This window comes from Takifugu flavidus, unplaced genomic scaffold (genome assembly GCF_003711565.1).
Source record: "Takifugu flavidus isolate HTHZ2018 unplaced genomic scaffold, ASM371156v2 ctg212, whole genome shotgun sequence".
Classification (NCBI taxonomy): Eukaryota; Metazoa; Chordata; class Actinopteri; order Tetraodontiformes; family Tetraodontidae; genus Takifugu; species Takifugu flavidus.
In genome coordinates, this window is record NW_026621885.1 from 64,984 (window position 1) to 85,681 (window position 20,698).

Sequence of the window (20,698 nt, forward strand, 5' to 3'; positions counted from 1 at the left end):
CCCTTTGAGCTGTTTTTAATGGAGGAAATCCTATCAAAAGAAGGCATGAAAAGTATTTTTTGATCTTTGATCCTAAAGTTTTATACTTGAAATCTCTGATAGAAGAAAGAGCATAATTGTTACTTGTGTGTTAAAACCATGAGGAAAAGGAGATGAGGTTCTACAAGTGACCCACAGAACCTTTAAAACTACAGCTCATGGAGGCTGAGGAGCCCACGTTCCTCCAGGAGAATCTTCTCAGGATCAGAGGCCTCCTGGTGGCTTCTGCTCCAAGACAGAAGACAAGAGGAGAGAAAAGGGCAACATCCCATTCCAATCATAGGAACCTTCTAAAAGGTTCAGAGGTAACTGAAATAAATCTCAGATATGACAAAAGCACAGGAGGCCCCACAAGGCCAAGAGGGCAGACCCCCCGACCTGAGGGCCACCACATACCAAGACCAAAGGACCCAGACCACGGCCCCCAGGAGCCATGTGCTTCTGTTGCCTCTCTCTGTATCATCTACAGGTATCCCCGACCTCATAGACACTTCACTTTATTCCCTAATAACTCAAGCTCCATCTGTCTTAGGTACATTCTCATGCACTCCTCTGAATCCTCATCATTATGAATATATCTGTCTTCTCCTTCTCGGTTCAACAGTTATCCACCGCTTGTCACCTGATGTCTTTGTTCTTTTGAGATTTAAAAAACCTCTGTCCTTAACAAATGTAAGTTTACCAGAGTGGAACCTGTTTTGGGAACGTTCTGGAACTGTGTTTTTATCCATCACTTCTGCTAAAAAACAACAACTGCTCAGTCTTTTATTTTGATTGAAATTTTCCTGACATTCCCTGGTTCTTTGGTTTATTTCTTATTGTTATTGTTGTTTCTTTCCCTCGTTTCCACGACAAAGTTGTTACCAGAAATATAAAAGCGTTTCCTTTCAATGGAAAACTCAGGCGCGTTCACGACTGAAGGCGCTGTAGCGAGCATGCCGGGCCAGTAGGTGGCGATATTCCATGTTCAGTATTAGTTGTTGCAGTAGTGGTATCTAGTATCCATTAATCTTTATTTATATGGCACCTGTTTATATAGACCGTGTCCTTTTATTAAAAAGAGAGTATTGACACAGCAAGTCCACATTTTCTTGCAGCAGCGACAACAAACGTAGCATTTAGCGGCACATGTTGCTCGGTAGCGGTCGTTGTTGATCCTCGGGCGGGCGCTACCTCGCCTAAGCGTAATGCGCATGCGCCACGCGTCACCGTTTTCATTCAAACTGGCGCTTCCTGTTTGTACGGGGGCGAAAAGAGAAACATTTTCAAAACGCTTCACTCTGAGGCCCGGTTTCCAAAGCGTGAGGGTTCCTCCGTCCACCGGTCTCTTGTCAACGAAACGCAAACAAACCCGTCGGCTCCCGTGGGTTAACCGGGCCATTAAGTAAAGTTGGGTTCAACCTAACTACGGGCGGAGGGGGAGGGGCATCCCGGGACGTGTTCCGGTTCAACCTCTCCCGCTCAGGCCAAGATGCGGCCCTGTGATTGGTTGATTTAAACGTGTTTTACCGGAGCTCATTGGGTGATTTTAAACGGTTGCTGCGCTGCGCTTGATTCAAAAGAAGTTGTAGCTTTTAGCGGCTGCTTGTGCTCTGGAGACACGGGATCCGAAGCGAAGCCTATTCAGGTAACAGTCCTACTTCTTTATGGTTCATGGAGCTCGTTGGTCTAAAACCTCCTGGTCATCGCAGTCGTGGATGTTGTGCTTAAGCTGTCGTTAACGAGCCCAACACCGACTGAGCTAAAACTCTGGGTTAGTGTCGAGGGCCAACAGGGGGTGACACTTGCGTCCCCCTGGATGTTGGATATCGGAATTATGGAGCCTCGGAACCAGGCTCAGGCGCTTTAGAAGAAGCGTCCACATTGCTCAGTGTTGCTGATGAACAGTTGCATTAACGTTTCTTTACATTAAGTCATTTGGGTCCAAATGCTATAACACATTTAACGCTCAAACCTCCTGTTGACGTCTTTTTAAAGGGCCACTATTTAGCAGCATATTAAACGCAACAATGTAAACTCCTCATTTGCATTCTTCCCCGCAGAAAATCATGGAGGACTACCTGAAAATAGAGAAAATTGGTGAAGGTTGGTCTTAAAGTTTCAGATGTGCAGCTCGAGGTTGATCGAACATAAAATGTTCATTTCCAGGTGACGGACTGTAGGTTTCTTGCAGGTACCTATGGGGTGGTTTACAAGGGCAGGCACAAGACCACGGGCCAGGTGGTGGCCATGAAGAAGATCCGTCTGGAGAGTGAAGAAGAGGGGGTTCCGAGCACCGCCGTCAGAGAGGTGTCCCTGCTGCAGGAGCTGAAGCATCCCAATGTTGTCCGGTAGGCCTCCGATTCCTGTCCCCGGATCTGTCACTGACACTTGTGAACGCTTCAGTCGGTGCGGCTGGTGGCATCACACGTCCTGGAGGTATTGAGGCAAGCGTGCAGGATTGGTTTGCTCCTCAAAAGTCTGAATAAAGCAGGATTTTGGAGGCATGTTGGCGTCGGTCCATCAGGAATGGAACGGGCCGCCCAGTCTATGGGTCCGTTGGCGTGACGTAAACACCCAAATCGCCATCAGAGTATCCACGTTGGCGTGTGGACATGCTTGATCACATGAGTGGTGTCTTTAATCTGTAAATAAAAAGTATCAGAAGAGGGATGTGATGTAGCTGCAGCGAGGCCTGTTTGAGCTGAAGCCCACAACCTTCTGACATGCTCCAAACATGGCTGATCCCTCTTGGAATGCATTTCTGATGGCCTGTAAATGCTTCTGGTGCCACTATTACACCGCTGGTCTCATTGCTCGCGCTGTTCGGGTTTCTCTGCTCGGCTAAATGGGCCCGGTGTGTTCATGTGTGGATCCTAGGCTCCTGGATGTTCTGATGCAAGAGTCTCGGCTTTACCTCATCTTTGAGTTCCTGTCAATGGACCTGAAGAAGTACCTGGACTCCATCCCGCCGGGCCAGTACATGGACCCTATGCTGGTGAAGGTGAGTCTCTGATGGGCTTTTGTGTTAAACTTCTATTGACGTAATGGTGCGCACAGCTTTCAGGACACGCTCTCTCTGTCTGCACGTTGACGCGTCTGTTGCTGTGCCTCCAGAGTTACCTGTACCAGATCCTGGAGGGCATTTACTTCTGTCACTGCCGCCGAGTCCTCCACCGAGACCTGAAGCCACAAAACCTCCTGATTGACAACAAAGGAGTCATCAAATTGGCAGATTTCGGCCTGGCGCGGGCCTTTGGCGTTCCTGTCCGAGTCTACACTCATGAGGTCAGGGTGGATTTAGCACGGTGACTGGTCACATCTGAGCCTCCCCGTCCCACCAACACACCTTTCTGTTGCCCAGGTGGTGACGCTGTGGTACCGCGCTCCCGAGGTTCTCCTGGGTTCACCCCGATACTCCACCCCCGTGGATGTCTGGAGCACAGGGACCATCTTTGCTGAACTGGCCACCAAGAAGCCTCTGTTTCATGGAGACTCGGAGATAGATCAGCTGTTCAGGATTTTCAGGTAAAGGTCGTGGGCGGGGCCTCGGCGTCACCTGCTGTGTAAATAACGCTATGTGGATGTGTGAAGTGACGTGAATGTGGCTTGTTCCATAATTTGGAGACGTGTGCGTTTAAAACTAATAGGAAAATTCTTGCATAAATATTTGCAGGGTGCAAGTTTAAAATATCGGAGCGATGCAGGTGTGAGTAGGTTGGTTTGGGACAAATCATTGTTTCTCTCCAATCATGTGGGCTCAGCTCACCCTGACCCAGCTTGTCCACGAGGAGAGCGTCTTCCAGAACCTCTTTCTTTGTGGTTTCCTCAGATGCTCTGTAGGGTTGTGCTTTTCTATGAGGCTAACTAGTCAGGAAGGCTCGAGGCCCCGTCTGGACAACGGTGTCTCCCGGGTCCCTGAGCAGACGGCAGCAGGAAGACCCAAACACTGTAGTGCACAGGTCGGGCCAGAAGGTGGCGGTAACGAGCCAGACACGCTTGTGCTGTCCTCAGAGCTGTCAGGAAGTGCGTGATAACACGTAAACATCTGCAGAACAACGGTGATTTAAGTGGCGAGCGACAAAGTTTTACAGTGGACCGACGATGAGGGGGAGTGGCCTCTATGAGCACGATGCTAAAGACTAGCTGAAGATGTGCATTAGAGGCTAATGTGGCTATGGTTCTTCTCCATTTGGTCTACGAGGGCTGCGCCCCCTCGGTGGCGTGTGTGTGTGTGTGTGTGTGTGTGTGTTGTGTGTGTGTGTGTGTGTGTGTTGTGTGTGTGTGTGTGTGTGTGTGGTGTGTGTGTGTGTGTTGTGTGTGTGTGTGTGTGTGTGTGTGTGTGTGACCCTTTTGCTTGCTGATGTTGAGGACTGTACTTTTAGGACTCTGGGAACCCCCAACAATGACGTGTGGCCTGATGTTGAAAGCTTACCTGACTACAAAAATACCTTCCCCAAGTGGAAGAGCGGGAACTTGTCTGTGAAGAACCTGGAGAAGAACGGCCTGGACCTTCTAGCGGTAAGGATTCAGACAAGAGCTTTGTTTTATATCGTAGTACTTTAAGAACATTACACGGGGAAGATATTACGGGTGTTATTACGGTCACACGTGATGCTGGATGTGTAGCTAGGTTCCAGCAGATGTCAGGGTACTTCAGCCTTCACGTTTGACTAATCGGCTTCTCCGTCCGTCTCTGGTAGAAAATGCTGACCTACAACCCCCCTAAGCGGATCTCTGCTCGCCAAGCCATGACGCATCCCTACTTTGATGACTTGGATAAATCCACCCTCCCGTCTGCCATCATCAACAACATTTAAACCTGTATATAGAAACTATAACTCTCATCGTTCTGTAAATATGTGTGTGTCTCAATCTTGACTGAAACTTTGTTTCAAGTGTCTTCAATAAAAATAAAAAACTATTATGTCACCATATTTTTAATAAGTGAACACTGAGGTTCTAACCAGAACCCCGTAAAGGCTGAAACCATTTCCCTTTGTTTACACCATTGCTAGGTTTGGTGTTTTTAACAATGCTAAACTGGTAAACTACCACATCTTCCTGCTCAACACAAAGTGGGACACAAATCACAACTTTATGCTTTAAGCCATAGGTGTCAAACTCTGGCCCGTGGGCCAAATTTGGCCCGCAATGTAACTATAGGAGCCAGATGAGGTGTCTTGGGCATCTAGTCAGGATGCCCCCTGGGCGGCTCCCTGGTGAGGTGTTCAGGGCATGTCCCTCTGGTGGGAAGACCCAGGACACGTTGGAGAGACTGTCCGTGCAGCCATACCAATCGACTATTAGAGCTGACCCGCCGGTATTATTAAAGCGCATGTGCTAATACTCCAATTCCCAGAATGCTCTGCTGGTGCTTTGGTGTGAAAATCCACACTCCACATCAGTTGGTGGTGGTAACGCACCAGTATGTGGCTTGCTGACCACCAAGAGAGAGGAAGTAGTCATAGCGACCTTATATGCTAATGCTAATTCTGGCACTACCCCTCTGAAAAATGATTAAAGTAAAGGCAGAAAATAGGACCTTTCTGAAGAGGTAGGAGGCAGAATATCTGTTTAGATATGTAGATGGACCTGTCTGTCCATATCAAAAGGTTCTGTGTTGTAGCTGGAGGAAGATTTTTTTCAATAAATATCAATGTTGGTCTGTGACTTTGGCCCAGTTTTGAATTTTGGAACACTGGGTATTAGAGGAGAGGAGAGGAGACCATGACCCAGCAGGGTGCCAGCATCCTGGTGATCAGGTGATCCTGTTACTGGACCCCGGCAGCCTCGGCCTCTAGCAGCAGAACTAAGATATTAACCTAATAATTAGACGACCCCCTAAGTGTGATAATTATGTCCAGGATAATAACTACAGAATTCCTGACTATCAGCTTCTCAAAGAGGAGGGTTTGAAGCCTGATCTGATAGAGATGGAGTCAGCCCCCTGTACCTGGACAGGGAGCTGGTTCCACAGCAGTTTTTCAGCATCAGTCAAGAAGTTGGAGAACTCAGACAGGGACTCTGGATGTGGACCAGCAAGGGGCCCACAGACAATCAAAACACAACTGTTCTCCAGTCCAGATGAGAAGAGTCAGACTTTCAAATGAGCTGTGGCCATGTTGGGTTTGGGGTTGTTCATCACTAAAATGTTACTGTCATTATTTGGTCACTAAACACTGGCCAAGAGTTGGACATTCACCATTGATTTAATGTAAAGAAAAGTTAAGTTCCTACTGAGCACAATTCATCAGTTTGATCAGGGGCAGCAGACTTCAGCAAGCAGCAACGTTTAGCTCCATAGAGTTAGGGGTTAGAGCTCGGGTTAGGGTTAGGTTTTATGGGTTAGAGCTCGGGTTAGGTTTTATGGGTTAGGGCTAGGTTTTAGGGGTTAGGGTTAGGGCTAGGTTTTAGGGGTTAGGGATACAGGTTAGGGTTAGGTTTTAGTGGTTCGGGATACAGGTTAGGGCTAGGGCTAGGTTTTAGGGGTTAAGGATACAGGTTAGGGTTAGGGCTAGGTTTTAGGGGTTCGGGATACAGGTTAGGGTTAGGGTTAGGTTTTAGGGGTTAAGGATACAGGTTAGGGTTAGGGCTAGGTTTTAGGGGTTAGGGATACAGGTTAGGGTTAGGGCTAGGTTTTAGGGGTTAGGGATACAGTTTAGGGTTAGGGCTAGGTTTTAGCAGTTAGGGTTAAGGCTAGGTTTTAGGGGTAGGGGTAGGTTTTTGGGGTTAGGGGAAGGTTTTAGGGTTTAGGCTAGGTTTTAGGGGTTAGGGTTAGGATTAGGTTTTTGGGGCTAGGTTTTAGGGGTTAGGGTTAGGCCTAGATTCCAGGGGTTAGGATTAAGTTTTAGGGGTTAGGATTAGGGCTACATATAAAGGGTTAGGATTAGGTTAGGGCTACATATAAGGGGTTAGGATTAGTTTTAGGGGTTAGGTTTAGGGCTACATATAAAGGGTTAGGATTAGGTTTAGGGCTACATATAAGGGGTTAGGATTAGTTTTAGGGGTTAGGTTTAGGGCTACATATAAAGGGTTAGGATTAGGTTTAGGGCTACATATAAGGGGTTAGGATTAGGTTTTAGGGGTTAGGTTTAGGGCTACATATAAGGGGTTAGGTTAGGTTTTAGGGGTTAGGGTTAGACTGCTGACGTGTGCACGGCTCAGGCATAACTGCACAATTCTCAGTGCACAGAGAACACGAGGCTGCAGATCACCTGTCACCGTACAGGAGTAGTCTTTTTATTTTATTGCTTTGTCTGCATTTACTTGAGGGCGGTGATTGTAATTTACAATTAAAACTCAATCGAATAACTGTTGAGTCATGGTTGATAGCTGAGCGTCAGGGTCTCGGGGGCCCTTAGGGCGGCTCTGGTGTGGACTCTCTTTATTATTCAGTGCATATCTACTGTGGTCTGAGGTGTGTGTCAGCAGAATAGCCTCATATAATATACTCAACATAATGGATGTGTCAGACATCCCATAATGTATGGGAAGTTCACTCTTGTGCTTAGCTCAGAAAGAAAAGTCTGTGTGGTGAACAAGTCATCAGGCAGCTGTTGGAGCCTTGCACTTCACAAGGACCTTTCTTCCTTCGACGGTTTAGCCCAGCAACAAACAGAAAGCAGCCTTTCATCCGGAGAGACGCCAGAATCCACATTAGTCCCAGATGTGGGCACCAGGCCAAACAGGCCTCGAGCAGCAGCCACCACCTAAAGACACGCTGCACATTTCCACTGTGTTAATGGGTTTAGGATATGATGTGTGCCATCAGCATCCTCTGGGACTCAATAGGATTGATTTCAACTGCATAATTTCATTTTAACTTTCTAAACGGAACTTTTCAAATCCGTCTCAGCAAATGCCAGTGGCCACAATCATCCGAAGCCTCTAGAACTGGGTAAAGAAGGGCGGTGGTAGCTCAGTTTGTTGGGGGGCGGGGCTGAGAAGGTTCCTGGTTCAAGCCCCGGTGTGGACAAAACACGGAAGGTACTCTGGTAGTGGGAGGAGGTGCCAGTACATCTTCAGAGCACTGCCTAGGTTCCCTTGAGCAAGGTACCAAACACACAAATGCTCATACAGGAGGGGGTCTGCCTTCACCCATTGTGGACCCTCCCCATGACCCCGAAAGGGAAAAAGAAATTAGGAAGAGGACGAGGTCCTGAACCACCCAAAGCCTTATGGCAGATACTCAAACAGTTGTCTTACGGTTGCTAAGTAACTAAGTACAGTTAGTTTACAGTCAGTTGTTCTTCTTAAAAGGACACGACGGCGACACACGTGACCTTTAACCGTCCCAGAGACGTTTGTGTGGGGGGTAGAAGAGAATCCCAACATGTGCATGTATGGTCTGTGCCTCTGCTGGGAGGGTGTCTGTATATATAAGCTGCGAACGCTGCTGTAACACATCTGTCACAGTCAAACAAACAGCGTTTATGGTCGATGACACTGAAGCCAGAGATAAAGCTAACGTCCACTGTTAGCGTTGCTTCCAGGGGCACCAGGACTCAGAGGCAAACGCGCGAGTGTTTATTCCAACCAGAACATTTTCCCACTAAGGCGCAACAGTCACAAGAACCGTTGGAGTGGTGATTTAAGGCCTGGAGGGACCTCCTGGTATGGTCATCCTTTCATTGTGTGCTCAGCCTCGGCGTTGCTGAGCGAAGGTCGACTACAGCAGCGTTCCAGTAACTCAGGCAGGTCATGATGCCGCTTTAACTCCAAGAATTCCTTCACCGACTCAAAGGGGGAACGCACATTCAGCTATCTAACAGCCCCCAAAGAGGAGCCACTTGTAGCTGAAGGACACGACGACTGACCCGGGGGGCCGGGATTGAACCAATGACATTCTGATGGCTTGAGTCCGAGCCACGCTGACGCCGGCGCCGACTCGTCACCACCGCTTTCACTGCTGGTCTCTGTACAGTTGAACCCAACAACAACCGCTGGTTACCCTGTCAGACTATAGTGAACAGCTGCCCACAAACACGAGTGATAGTTCTCCTCCATCGTTCCATCTCTTATCCAAATGAAAGTTAATGTTCCTGTTATTGTGTTCCTCTGGAAGGCTGCATCATACAGTATTTATCTAACTGCTGCTAAGGGACTGTTGTGGCGACAGAGTCCTAATATGGGTGTGTGTGTGTGTGGTGTGTGTGTGTGTGTGTGTGTGTGTGTGTGTGGTGTGTGTGTGTGTGAATGGATGGTGGAAGTGGATGGTGGATGGGGAGCAGCTGGGATTCTAATCAGAAGAAGTGTGATTTATTAGCTATCGGTAGGCTGAGGGTTGCTGAGGGTCCAGGGTTAGGCTGCAGTTGTCGGACGGCGACCCAACCCCGGCCCTCACATAGCTCCCCACATATAAATAAATGTCACCTGTTGCTGCTGCGGCTCAGTCAGGGCCGGCAGGGTGGTCACACATGCAAGGCCCTCGTTTGTGTCCATCAGAATAGTATCATCAACCATCAGAATAGTATCATCAACCATCAGAATAGTATCATCAACCATCAAATAGTATCATCAATCATCAGAATAGTATCATCAACCATCAGAATAGTATCATCAACCATCAGAATAGTATCATCAATCACCAGAATAGTATCATCAATCACCAGAATAGTATCATCAATCACCAGAATAGTATCATCAACCATCAGAATAGTATCATCAACCATCAGAATAGTATCATCATCACCAGAATAGTATCATCAATCACCAGAATAGTATCATCAATCACCAGAATAGTATCATCAACCATCAGAATAGTATCATCAATCACCAGAATAGTATCATCAATCACCAGAATAGTATCATCAATCACCAGAATAGTATCATCAACCATCAGAATAGTATCATCAATCACCAGAATAGTATCATCAACCATCAGAAAGTATCATCAATCATCAGAATAGTATCATCAACCATCAGAATAGTATCATCATCACCAGAATAGTATCATCAATCATCAGAATAGTATCATCAATCACCAGAATAGTATCATCAATCACCAGAATAGTATCATCAATCATCAGAATAGTATCATCAGTCATCAGAATAGTATCATCAATCACCAGAATAGTATCATCAATCACCAGAATAGTATCATCAATCACCAGAATAGTATCATCAATCACCAGAATAGTATCATCAATCATCAGAATAGTATCATCAACCACCAGAATAGTATCATCAATCATCAGAATAGTATCATCAATCATCAGAATAGTATCATCAATCACCAGAATAGTATCATCAACCATCAGAATAGTATCATCAATCACCAGAATAGTATCATCAACCATCAGAATAGTATCATCAATCACCAGAATAGTATCATCAATCATCAGAATAGTATCATCAATCACCAAATAGTATCATCAATCACCAGAATAGTATCATCAACCATCAGAATAGCTCAGGGGGTCGATAATATGCTGCAGATATGGAAGATTCCTACCCCAACATGCACGTTCACGTGCTCCTGTTCTGCTGTTAAAGAGCCTCTCATGACTTTTGTGTTTATGATGTCCTGCGTTTGGAAAGGTCTTAGTTTATCATTCTGCTTCTTCTGGCTTCAGCTGAAGCAGCACGGCGTCTAATAAAGATACAGGCGAATGAACGTGTGTGTAAATGTGCTGCTTTATTAGTTATAACTGACAAGGGACACCGCAGGGTGGACACAGGGGACACAGGGGACACAGGGAACACAGGGGAGACAGGGGACACAGGGAACACAGGGAACACAGGGTACACAGGGGACACAGGGAACACAGGGGACACAGGGACACAGGGGAGACAGTGGACACAGGGACACAGGGAACACAGGGAACACAGTGGACACAGTGGACACAGGGGACACAGGACACAGGGGACACAGGGAACACAGGGGACACAGGGAACACAGGGGAGACAGTGGACACAGGGGACACAGGGAACACAGGGAACACAGTGGACACAGTGGACACAGGGGACACAGGGAACACAGGGAACACAGGGGACACAGGGAACACAGGGGAGACAGGGAACACAGGGGACACAGGGAACACAGGGGACACAGGAACACAGGGTACACAGGGGACACAGGGGACACAGGGAACACAGGGGACACAGTGGACACAGGGGACACAGGGAACACAGGGGACACAGGGAACACAGGGGAGACAGTGGACACAGGGGACACAGGGAACACAGGGAACACAGTGGACACAGTGGACACAGGGGACACAGGGAACACAGGGAACACAGGGGACACAGTGGACACAGGGGACACAGGGGAGACAGTGGACACAGGGGACACAGGGAACACAGGGAACACAGTGGACACAGTGGACACAGGGGACACAGGGAACACAGGGAACACAGGGGACACAGGGAACACAGGGGAGACAGGGAACACAGGGGACACAGGGAACACAGGGGACACAGGGTACACAGGGGACACAGGGGACACAGGGAAACAGGGGACACAGGGGACACAGGGAACACAGGGGACACAGGGGACACAGGGAACACGGGGACACAGGGGACACAGGGAACACAGGGAACACAGTGGACACAGGGGACACAGGGGAGACAGGGAACACAGGGGACACAGGGGACACAGGGAACACAGGGGACACAGGGAACACAATGGACACAGGGGACACAGGGGACACAGGGAACACAGGGGACACAGGGGACACAGGGGACACAGGGAACACAGGGGACACAGGGGACCAGGGAACACAGGGAACACAGGGGACACAGGGGACACAGGGAACACAGGACACAGGGAACACAGGGGACACAGGGGACACAGGGGAGACAGGGAACACAGGGGACACAGGGACACAGGGAACACAGGGGACACAGGGGACACAGGGAACACAGGGGACACAGGGGACACAGGGACACAGGGAACACAGGGGACACAGGGGACACAGGGGACACAGGGGAGACAGGGAACACAGGGGACACAGGAACACAGGGGACACAGGGAACACAGGGGACACAGGGGAGACAGGGAACACAGGGGACACAGGGAACACAGGGTACACAGGGGACACAGTGGACACAGGGGACACAGGGGACACAGGGAACACAGGGGACACAGGAACACAGGGGAGACAGTGGACACAGGGACACAGGGAACACGGGAACACAGTGGACACAGTGGACACAGGGGACACAGGGAACACAGGGAACACAGGGGACACAGGGAACACAGGGGAGACAGGGAACACAGGGGACACAGGGAACACAGGGAACACAGGGTACACAGGGGACACAGGGGACACAGGGAACACAGGGGACACAGTGGACACAGGGGACACAGGGGACACAGGAACACAGGGGACACAGGGAACACAGGGGAGACAGTGGACACAGGGGACACAGGGAACACAGGGAACACAGTGGACACAGTGGACACAGGGGACACAGGAACACAGGGAACACAGGGGACACAGTGGACACAGGGACACAGGGACACAGGGAACACAGGGGACACAGGGAACACAGGGGAGACAGTGGACACAGGGGACACAGGGAACACAGGGAACACAGTGGACACAGTGGACACAGGGACACAGGGAACACAGGAACACAGGGGACACAGGGAACACAGGGGAGACAGGGAACACGGGGACACAGGAACACAGGGGAGACAGGGGACACAGGGGACACAGGGGACACAGGGAACACAGGGGACACAGGGGACACAGGAACACAGGGGACACAGGGACACAGGGAACACAGGGGACACAGGGACACAGGGGACACAGGGAACACAGTGGACACAGGGGACACAGGGAACACAGGGGACACAGGGGACACAGGGAACACAGGGGACACAGGGAACACAATGGACACAGGGACACAGGGGACACAGGGAACACAGGGGACACAGGGGACACAGGGGACACAGGGAACACAGGGGACACAGGGGACACAGGGGAGACAGGGAACACAGGGGACACAGGGACACAGGGAACACAGGGGACACAGGGAACACAGGGGACACAGGGGACACAGGGGACACAGGGAACACACCAGCATCAGTGTGAGAGGCAGAGGGAGGGAGGGAGGGATGTAGGGAGGGAGAGATGGAGGGTGGGAGGGAGAGAGGGAGGGAGGGACAGAGGGAGCAAGGGAGGGAGAGAGGGAGGGAGTAAGGGAGAGAGGGAGGGAGGGAGTAAGGGAGAGAGGGAGGGAGTAAGGGAGAGAGGGAGGGAGAGAGGGAGGGAGAGAGGGAGGGAGTAAGGGAGAGAGGGAGGGAGAGAGGGAGGGAGGAGAGAGAGAGGGAGGGAGGGACCGAGGGAGTTAGGGAGAGAGAGGGAGGGAGGGACAGAGGGAGCAAGGGAGGGAGAGAGGGAGGGAGGAGAGAGAGAGGGAGGGAGAGAGGGAGAGTCGAGATTTCTCCGGGGATCTCCCTGAGTCTCTTTTTCATCTCTCTCCTTTTTTCTCGAGGAGAGTCTTTCTGCTCTGCTCTCTCTTTCTTTCTCTCTCTCTCTTTCTTTCTCTCTCTCTCTCTCTCTCTCTCTTTCTTTCTCTCTCTCTCTCTCTCTTTCTTTCTCTCTCTCTTTCTTCTCTCTCTCTCTCTCTCTCTCTTTCTTCTCTCTCTCTTTCTTTCTTCTCTCTCTCTCTCTTTCTTTCTTCTCTCCTCGGCACCCACCGCTCCCCTGAGGTCCGGCTGTGCTGGTGCTGATGAAGTTTGGATAATGTGGCTGTTCTGCTGGAGCAGCAGCGTCTTGCTCTCTGCTCTCTGGAGCTCAGATCCTGGCTCAGATCCTGGCTCAGATCCTGGTTCCTGGTCACCACAGCGGGACTCTAACAGGGACAAACATGTCTGTGGGCGTGAAGAGGAGACTCAGCATCCAGGCCCGGTCCAGAAGGTGTCTGGCTTGTTTGTGGAGGCTGGTTCCTCACGTCCTGCTCAGCCTGTCTCTGGTGGCCTACGCTGCCATTGGGGCGCTCGTCTTTCAGCACATCGAAGGGGGCAACTCCTCCAGCATCCAGGAGGACTACCGGGTCTTTTTGGATCAGATTGTGGGCACCATCCAGAACTTTACCGGTGAGTGAGGCCATCTGACCCCCCCCAGTCCGCTCTCAGCCCTCTTTAGTTTACCACTTTATATTTCCAGGCAGTAATGACGATATCGTGATGGAGGTGGAGAACAAAATGCGGATCGGTTTCAAGTCCATTTGGCTCCAGAGACCCGACAGGTGGACTTTCTTTGGCTCCATGTTCTTCTGCTGTACCGTGTTCACCACAGTGGGTAAGTCACACATCAAAGTCCTGAGCTGCGGACGTGACCCCAATAACGCGTAGACACGAGAATAGAGGCGACCCTCATGACGCCTGATGGTCGCGGTGGTTGGGTTGTGAGGAGCACCCGGGCGGTGCGTTCGGACCTCGGTTCCAGCCCAGTTAAAGAGCCTGGGAGGACCAGGGAGTGTGTTGACCCGTGACCCGTGACCCGTCCTGTCTGCAGCGGCAGGCTCCGCCCACTCCGCAGGGGCCAGCTAGCTTGGTCTAACACTGAACAGAGCTCCACCCATTCAGCTCCAGCACTACTTTATATTTCTGCTCCCCTTGGTTGGTGTCCTGTGGTCCTGGGTGTGGACCTGCTCTGGTTCTGGTCCTGAATGATCTGGGTAAGTGGGTCTAGAAACAGCCTCCACACGTTCAGGAGGAATCTGTTTTTAAAGAAGGGAACCAAAAGCAGTGGCTTTGAAATCAGCCCCTTAGCTGGCTGACTGACTGACTGACTGACTGACTGACTGACTGGCTGACTGACTGACTGACTGACTGACTGGCTGGCTGACTGACTGCTTCTCCTACCTCAGATTATCCCGTCCAGGTTCTTGGGGGGGTTCTGGTTCTCAAAGTCTTGATTACATTTTGAACAAGCAGACTTTGTCGCTTCTGCATGAATAAGGTTTCCTCAGTGGAAGAGTGCCAGGCCCTGCTGAAGGGGGTCTAAGATCTGTTAAAGGGGTCTAAGACCAGCTAAAGGGGGCCTGGCCCTGCTGAAGGGGGTCTAAGATCTGTTAAAGGGGTCTAAGACCAGCTAAAGGGGGCCTGGCCCTGCTGAAGGAGGCCTGGCCCTGCTGAAGGGGCCTGGCCCTGCTGAAGGGGGTCTAAGGTCTATTAAAGGGGTCTAAGACCAGCTAAAGGGGGACTGGCCCTGCGGAAGGGGGTCTAAGATCTGTTAAAGGGGTCTAAGACCAGCTAAAGGGGGCCTGGCCCTGCTGAAGGGGGTCTAAGATCTGTTAAAGGGGTCTAAGACCAGCTAAAGGGGGCCTGGCCCTGCTGAAGGGGCCTGGCCCTGCTGAAGGGGGTCTAAGATCTGTTAAAGGGGTCTAAGACCAGCTAAAGGGGGCCTGGCCCTGCTGAAGGGGGTCTAAGATCTGTTAAAGGGGTCTAAGACCAGCTAAAGGGGGCCTGGCCCTGCTGAAGGGGGTCTAAGATCTGTTAAAGGGGTCTAAGACCAGCTAAAGGGGGCCTGGCCCTGCTGAAGGGGCCTGGCCCTGCTGAAGGGGTCTGAGACCAGCTAAAGGGGGCCTGGCCCTGCTGAAGGGGTCTGAGACCAGCTAAAGGGGGGCTGGCCCTGCTGAAGGGGCCTGGCCCTGCTGAAGGGGTCTGAGACCAGCTAAAGGGGGCCTGGCCCTGCTGAAGGGGTCTGAGACCAGCTAAAGGAGGGCTGGCCCTGCTGAAGGGGTCTGAGACCTGCTAAAGGGGGGCTGGCCCTGCTAAAGGGGACCTGGCCCTGCTGAAGGGGTCTGAGACCTGCTAAAGGGGGCCTGGCCCTGCTGAAGGGGTCTGAGACCAGCTAAAGGGGGCCTGGCCCTGCTGAAGGGGTCTGAGACCTGCTGAAGGGGCCTGGCCCTGCTGAAGGGGTCTGAGACCTGCTGAAGGGGGCCTGGCCCTGCTGAAGGGGTCTGAGACCTGCTGAAGGGGCCTGCCCTGCTAAAGGGGACCTGGCCCTGCTGAAGGGGTCTGAGACCTGCTAAAGGGGGGCCTGCCCTGCTGAAGGGGTCTGAGACCAGCTAAAGGGGGCCTGGCCCTGCTGAAGGGGTCTGAGACCTGCTGAAGGGGCCTGGCCCTGCTGAAGGGGTCTGAGACCTGCTGAAGGGGGCCTGGCCCTGCTGAAGGGGTCTGAGACCTGCTGAAGGGGCCTGGCCCTGCTGAAGGGGTCTGAGACCAGCTAAAGGGGGGCTGGCCCTGCTGAAGGGGTCTGAGACCTGCTAAAGGGGGGCTGGCCCTGCTAAAGGGGTCTGAGACCTGCTAAAGGGGGCCTGGCCCTGCTGAAGGGGTCTGAGACCAGCTAAAGGGGGCCTGGCCCTGCTGAAGGGGTCTGAGACCTGCTGAAGGGGCCTGGCCCTGCTGAAGGGGTCTGAGACCAGCTAAAGGGGGGCTGGCCCTGCTGAAGGGGTCTGAGACCTGCTAAAGGGGGGCTGGCCCTGCTAAAGGGGACCTGGCCCTGCTGAAGGGGTCTGAGACCTGCTAAGGGGGCCTGGCCCTGCTGAAGGGGTCTGAGACCAGCTAAAGGGGGCCTGGCCCTGCTGAAGGGGTCTGAGACCTGCTAAAGGGGGCCTGGCCCTGCTGAAGGGGTCTGAGACCAGCTAAAGGGGGCCTGGCCCTGCTGAAGGGGTCTGAGACCTGCTGAAGGGGCCTGGCCTGCTGAAGGGGTCTGAGACCTGCTGAAGGGGGCCTGGCCCTGCTGAAGGGGTCTGAGACCTGCTGAAGGGGGCCTGGCCCTGCTGAAGGGGTCTGAGACCTGCTGAAGGGGTCTGGCCCTGCTGAAGGGGTCTGAGACCTGAACATGTCTGCCAGTATAACTGGTGAGAGCAGATTTTGGACTCCCAACCCTCCATCCCAGCTCAGCTCCGCAGGACGTCACAGTTTTCAGACGTTGAAATGCAGAACATTTATTTTAAACTGGAAACTCCATTGAACCTTTGAGCTGAGGTGGAGCAGGACACACACGTCCCCTCGGCTTCATCCCAACAACAAGGCCCCAACGCTGCCCCCGAGCTGCTGGATGCTCGGGATACTTGGAGAGCAGGGTTCGGGTTCGGGAGATTAGGGAGGTTAGTTATGGATGGGAGAGCTGCTGATGTCATGAAGGAAGAACAGGAAACAGTACTGTCAGCACCAGTGGGACCACTGGCAGGTGGCAGTGGTCTCCATGGAAATATCACACCCACACACACACACACACAACACACACACACACACACACACACACAACAACACACACACACACACACGCGCGCACACACACACACACACACACATCCACACACACACACACACACAGACCTACATACACACACACACAACACACACACACACAGACCTACATACACACACAGACCTACATACACACACAGACACACAGACCTACATACACGCTTACACACACACACAGACACACACATACAGACCTATACACACACACACACACACACACACACACCTACACACAGACCTACATACACACACACAGAGACCTACATACAGGCTTACACACACAGACACACACACACACACACAGAGACCTACATACAGGCTTACACACACAGACACACACACACACACAGAGACCTACATACAGGCTTACACACACAGACACACACACACACACACAGAGACCTACATACAGGCTTACACACACAGACACACACACACACACAGAGACCTACATACAGGCTTACACACACAGACACACACACAGGAGAGCAACCCTTGTCCCACGTCCTTGCTGTGTCCTGCAGGGACACCTGTCTGTCCTCAGGTCTTTGGCCATGTTCAGATTCATGAAAGCAGGTTTTTAAGAACTTCTTTTACCTGTTTCCAGGCACTACGACCCAACACATCAGGGGGGTTCACTGCCGTACCATGTTCCAGATTTGGTCTTCTGTGGTCCAACCCTGACCCTGTCCCGTCCCTGACCTACACTGGGACGAGACAGGGTCAGGGTTGGACCACAGGCTTGGACCGGCCTCCAGAAACCCAGCAGTGGTGCTGGAGCTAGGACACAGCTTCAGGGCCGAGCTGGGCTTCTCTTCCAGTGTCTGCTCTGGTCCTACTGGCTGCAGGCCTCAGGACTGGGCCCACATCTGGTCCGACACCTGGCAGAGAAAGCAGCCTTCTTCTTCTACAGTGTTATGAAACCGGGATCCTCAATCAATTTACGGTTGTAGAAGTGGAATCAGAACATCGAGCAGGTCCATCATCAGTTCCACGAGGCTCGTAAAAGAATCAGTTACACGTTAAATTTGAGGTTTGGAATATGGGCAGCACCATCCAGCAATGGTCCCATTGTCTTAAAAGGAGAGAGCCAAAGTGTTGATATTTGGGAGGACATGTTGGTGTCTGTCGGACGGGTGCAGAACACACCTCCTGTTCATGGAGTTGTGCAGCGCTCCATGAATTGTCTCCACCGTCCGCAGCAGGTGTGACGGGGAACGACTGACGCTAAACGATGCCCGGCTCATGTTTGATGCGTGAGCCCTGTGTAACGTCCACCCAGAGAAGCTGTGAGGGCACATTAGGAAGCGTGTTGCTAACGGATAAGTGGCTCAAGACGCCGGCTAATGGCCGAGCAGCAACAGGAAACCCGCAGCTGAGTGAGCAGGAAACACTCTGAGGACAGAGAGCTTTCTACCACCGCCAGCTGGACCATGTGACCTCCTCGATCGTCTCCAGCCGCAGCATTTACTGATAAGAGTGGACACGGACTTTTAAACCGACCACAGCATTAATTCTGCCCTCTCTCCGTGCAGGCTATGGGGAGATCTACCCCGTCACCCTCCAGGGGAAGGTGATGTGTGTCCTCTATGCCATGGTGGGCATTCCGCTCATGCTGCTGGTTATCCTCGATGTAGGAGACTTCCTCGCTATGCTGATGTCCAGATCCTATGTCCACATTCACTCCTTCCTCAAAGTCCTCTGCTCCGGCACCTGGCTACCGGGGAGGGCCCAAAAAGGAGCCAGAGACTCCAGCCACTGGCCCTGGAGGACGGCACCGTTGTTTTCAGCCACGAGGTTGTCGTCCGGGAGCCCCTGGACATCCGACAGGTGCTGCACAGTCAGGCGGACGTGCGGCACAAGTCCATCCAGCTCCAGAACAACAGAGAGATCTTTGAGAAGATTCTGGCCAGGGACAACTTGCTCCAAAAAGGCCCGCTCCTCAGGACCGTCTCCTGTCCCGAGCTCAACCAGATGCCACCACCGCCCAAAGGATATGCTATCTGGGACTTCACTGGTTTGGGGGACGGGATGGACATGCTGGACGTCCCCTTTTTGCTCATCATTTTCATTGTCTTTGCCTACATTTTCTTTTTTGGTTTAATCCTCCCACGCTGGGAAACTGAGTTTGAGGGTTTTGACCCCTACTACTTCTGCTTCATCACTCTGACCACCATTGGGTTTGGAGACATCGTACCTAACCATCCAAAATATTTCATGGTCACCTCGCTCTTCATCATCGTTGGCATGGCGATCATGTCCATGGCATTTAAACTGAGCCAAGCCCGGATCGTCTTCTTCTACCGCCATTTCCTTAAATTCATCAGTAAAGGAAACGTGGAGCCTTTTAGCAACGGACTAAACTAGCAGCAGATCCTGACCTTTGACCTTGTTGGAATTATTCATGTTTCTAACATGTTTAGGCATGAGCTCCAGATCAAACCTGGAATAAAGAATGCATGTTCCTGTGAACGAGTGTTGCACCACTGCTGTACTGAGCATGATGGGATGTAATCCAATAAAGTGTTTTATCATTGCGTTAATCTCCTCATCTGAGACATCAGTGAACTGGAACCTCCCCAAACTCACTCCTCGCACCTCCTCACACCCCTCCCGCACCTCCTCACACCTCCTCACAGAAAGCTCCAGGATGAAAAATTCCTCTGTTTCTTTAGGGAGACACTGGAGACATGTTAAAAATTTTTAAATTCAAGAACTTTCCCTGGCTGAGCACGGGACGTTGTTTATCCCAGAGTGAGGAGGAGAGATGAAGGAGAAAGAGAGGACATTTTTGAGCTGCGTTTATTTCAGGTCCGTTTATTTTTTTCCATAACGTTTTCTTTGTCTGCTCCACGGAGCTGCTCCCATTTTGCTCCTGTAGCAGATGCTCAGGAGAGGGGCCGCTGGACTCCTCACACCCAGGGCTCAGGGGAGGTCAGGGAGGTCAGGGGAGGTCAGGGGAGGTCAGGGGAGGTCCGTGGGCTCGGCTCCTCCTCCGCCGTACCGCAGGAGAAACTCCTCTCTCCTCCTCTCTTCTCCTCTCCCCACTCCAGGCTCCTCTCTCCTCCTCTCTCCTCCTCCTCTCTCCTCCTCCTCCACAGCTCCAGGCCCCCCCTTTCCTCCTCCTCCTCCACAGCTCCAGACTCCTCTCCTCCTTCTCCTCCTCCTCCACCACAGCTCCAGACTCTCTCTCCTCCTCCTCTCTCCTCCTCCTCCACAGCTGCATACTCCTCTCTCCTCCTCTCCTTCCTCCTCCTCCCAGCTCCAGGCTCCTCTCTCCTCCTCCTCTCTCCTCCTCCTCCACATCCTCCAGGCTCCTCTCTCCTCCTCCTCCACAGCTGGCAGACTCCTCTCCTCCTCTCCTTCCTCCTCCTCCACAGCTCCGGCTCCCTCTCCTCCTCCTCTCTCTCTCCTCCTCCACAGCTCCAGCTCCTCTCTCCTCCT

The 20,698-nt window shown here is 51.8% G+C and overlaps 2 protein-coding genes across 2 annotated transcripts; both read left to right on the forward strand.

The window, feature by feature from the left end:
• Positions 1–1,552: 1,552 nt before the first annotated feature.
• Positions 1,553–4,950, forward strand: cdk1 (cyclin dependent kinase 1). Its single transcript, XM_057023396.1, has 8 exons — positions 1,553–1,666; positions 2,082–2,124; positions 2,213–2,369; positions 2,899–3,022; positions 3,136–3,306; positions 3,383–3,546; positions 4,404–4,539; positions 4,722–4,950. Exons 2-8 carry the CDS (start codon positions 2,088–2,090, stop codon positions 4,836–4,838), a joined length of 906 nt encoding a protein of 301 aa, XP_056879376.1. The 5' UTR covers positions 1,553–1,666; positions 2,082–2,087; the 3' UTR covers positions 4,839–4,950.
• An 8,721-nt stretch (positions 4,951–13,671) lies between these two features.
• Positions 13,672–19,791, forward strand: kcnk18 (potassium channel, subfamily K, member 18). The gene is given in 4 exon segments (XM_057023393.1): positions 13,672–14,068; positions 14,139–14,273; positions 18,790–19,011; positions 19,014–19,791. Coding segments are annotated over 4 exon segments (1,194 nt in total). The 5' UTR covers positions 13,672–13,839; the 3' UTR covers positions 19,622–19,791.
• The last annotated feature ends 907 nt before the right edge of the window (positions 19,792–20,698 follow it).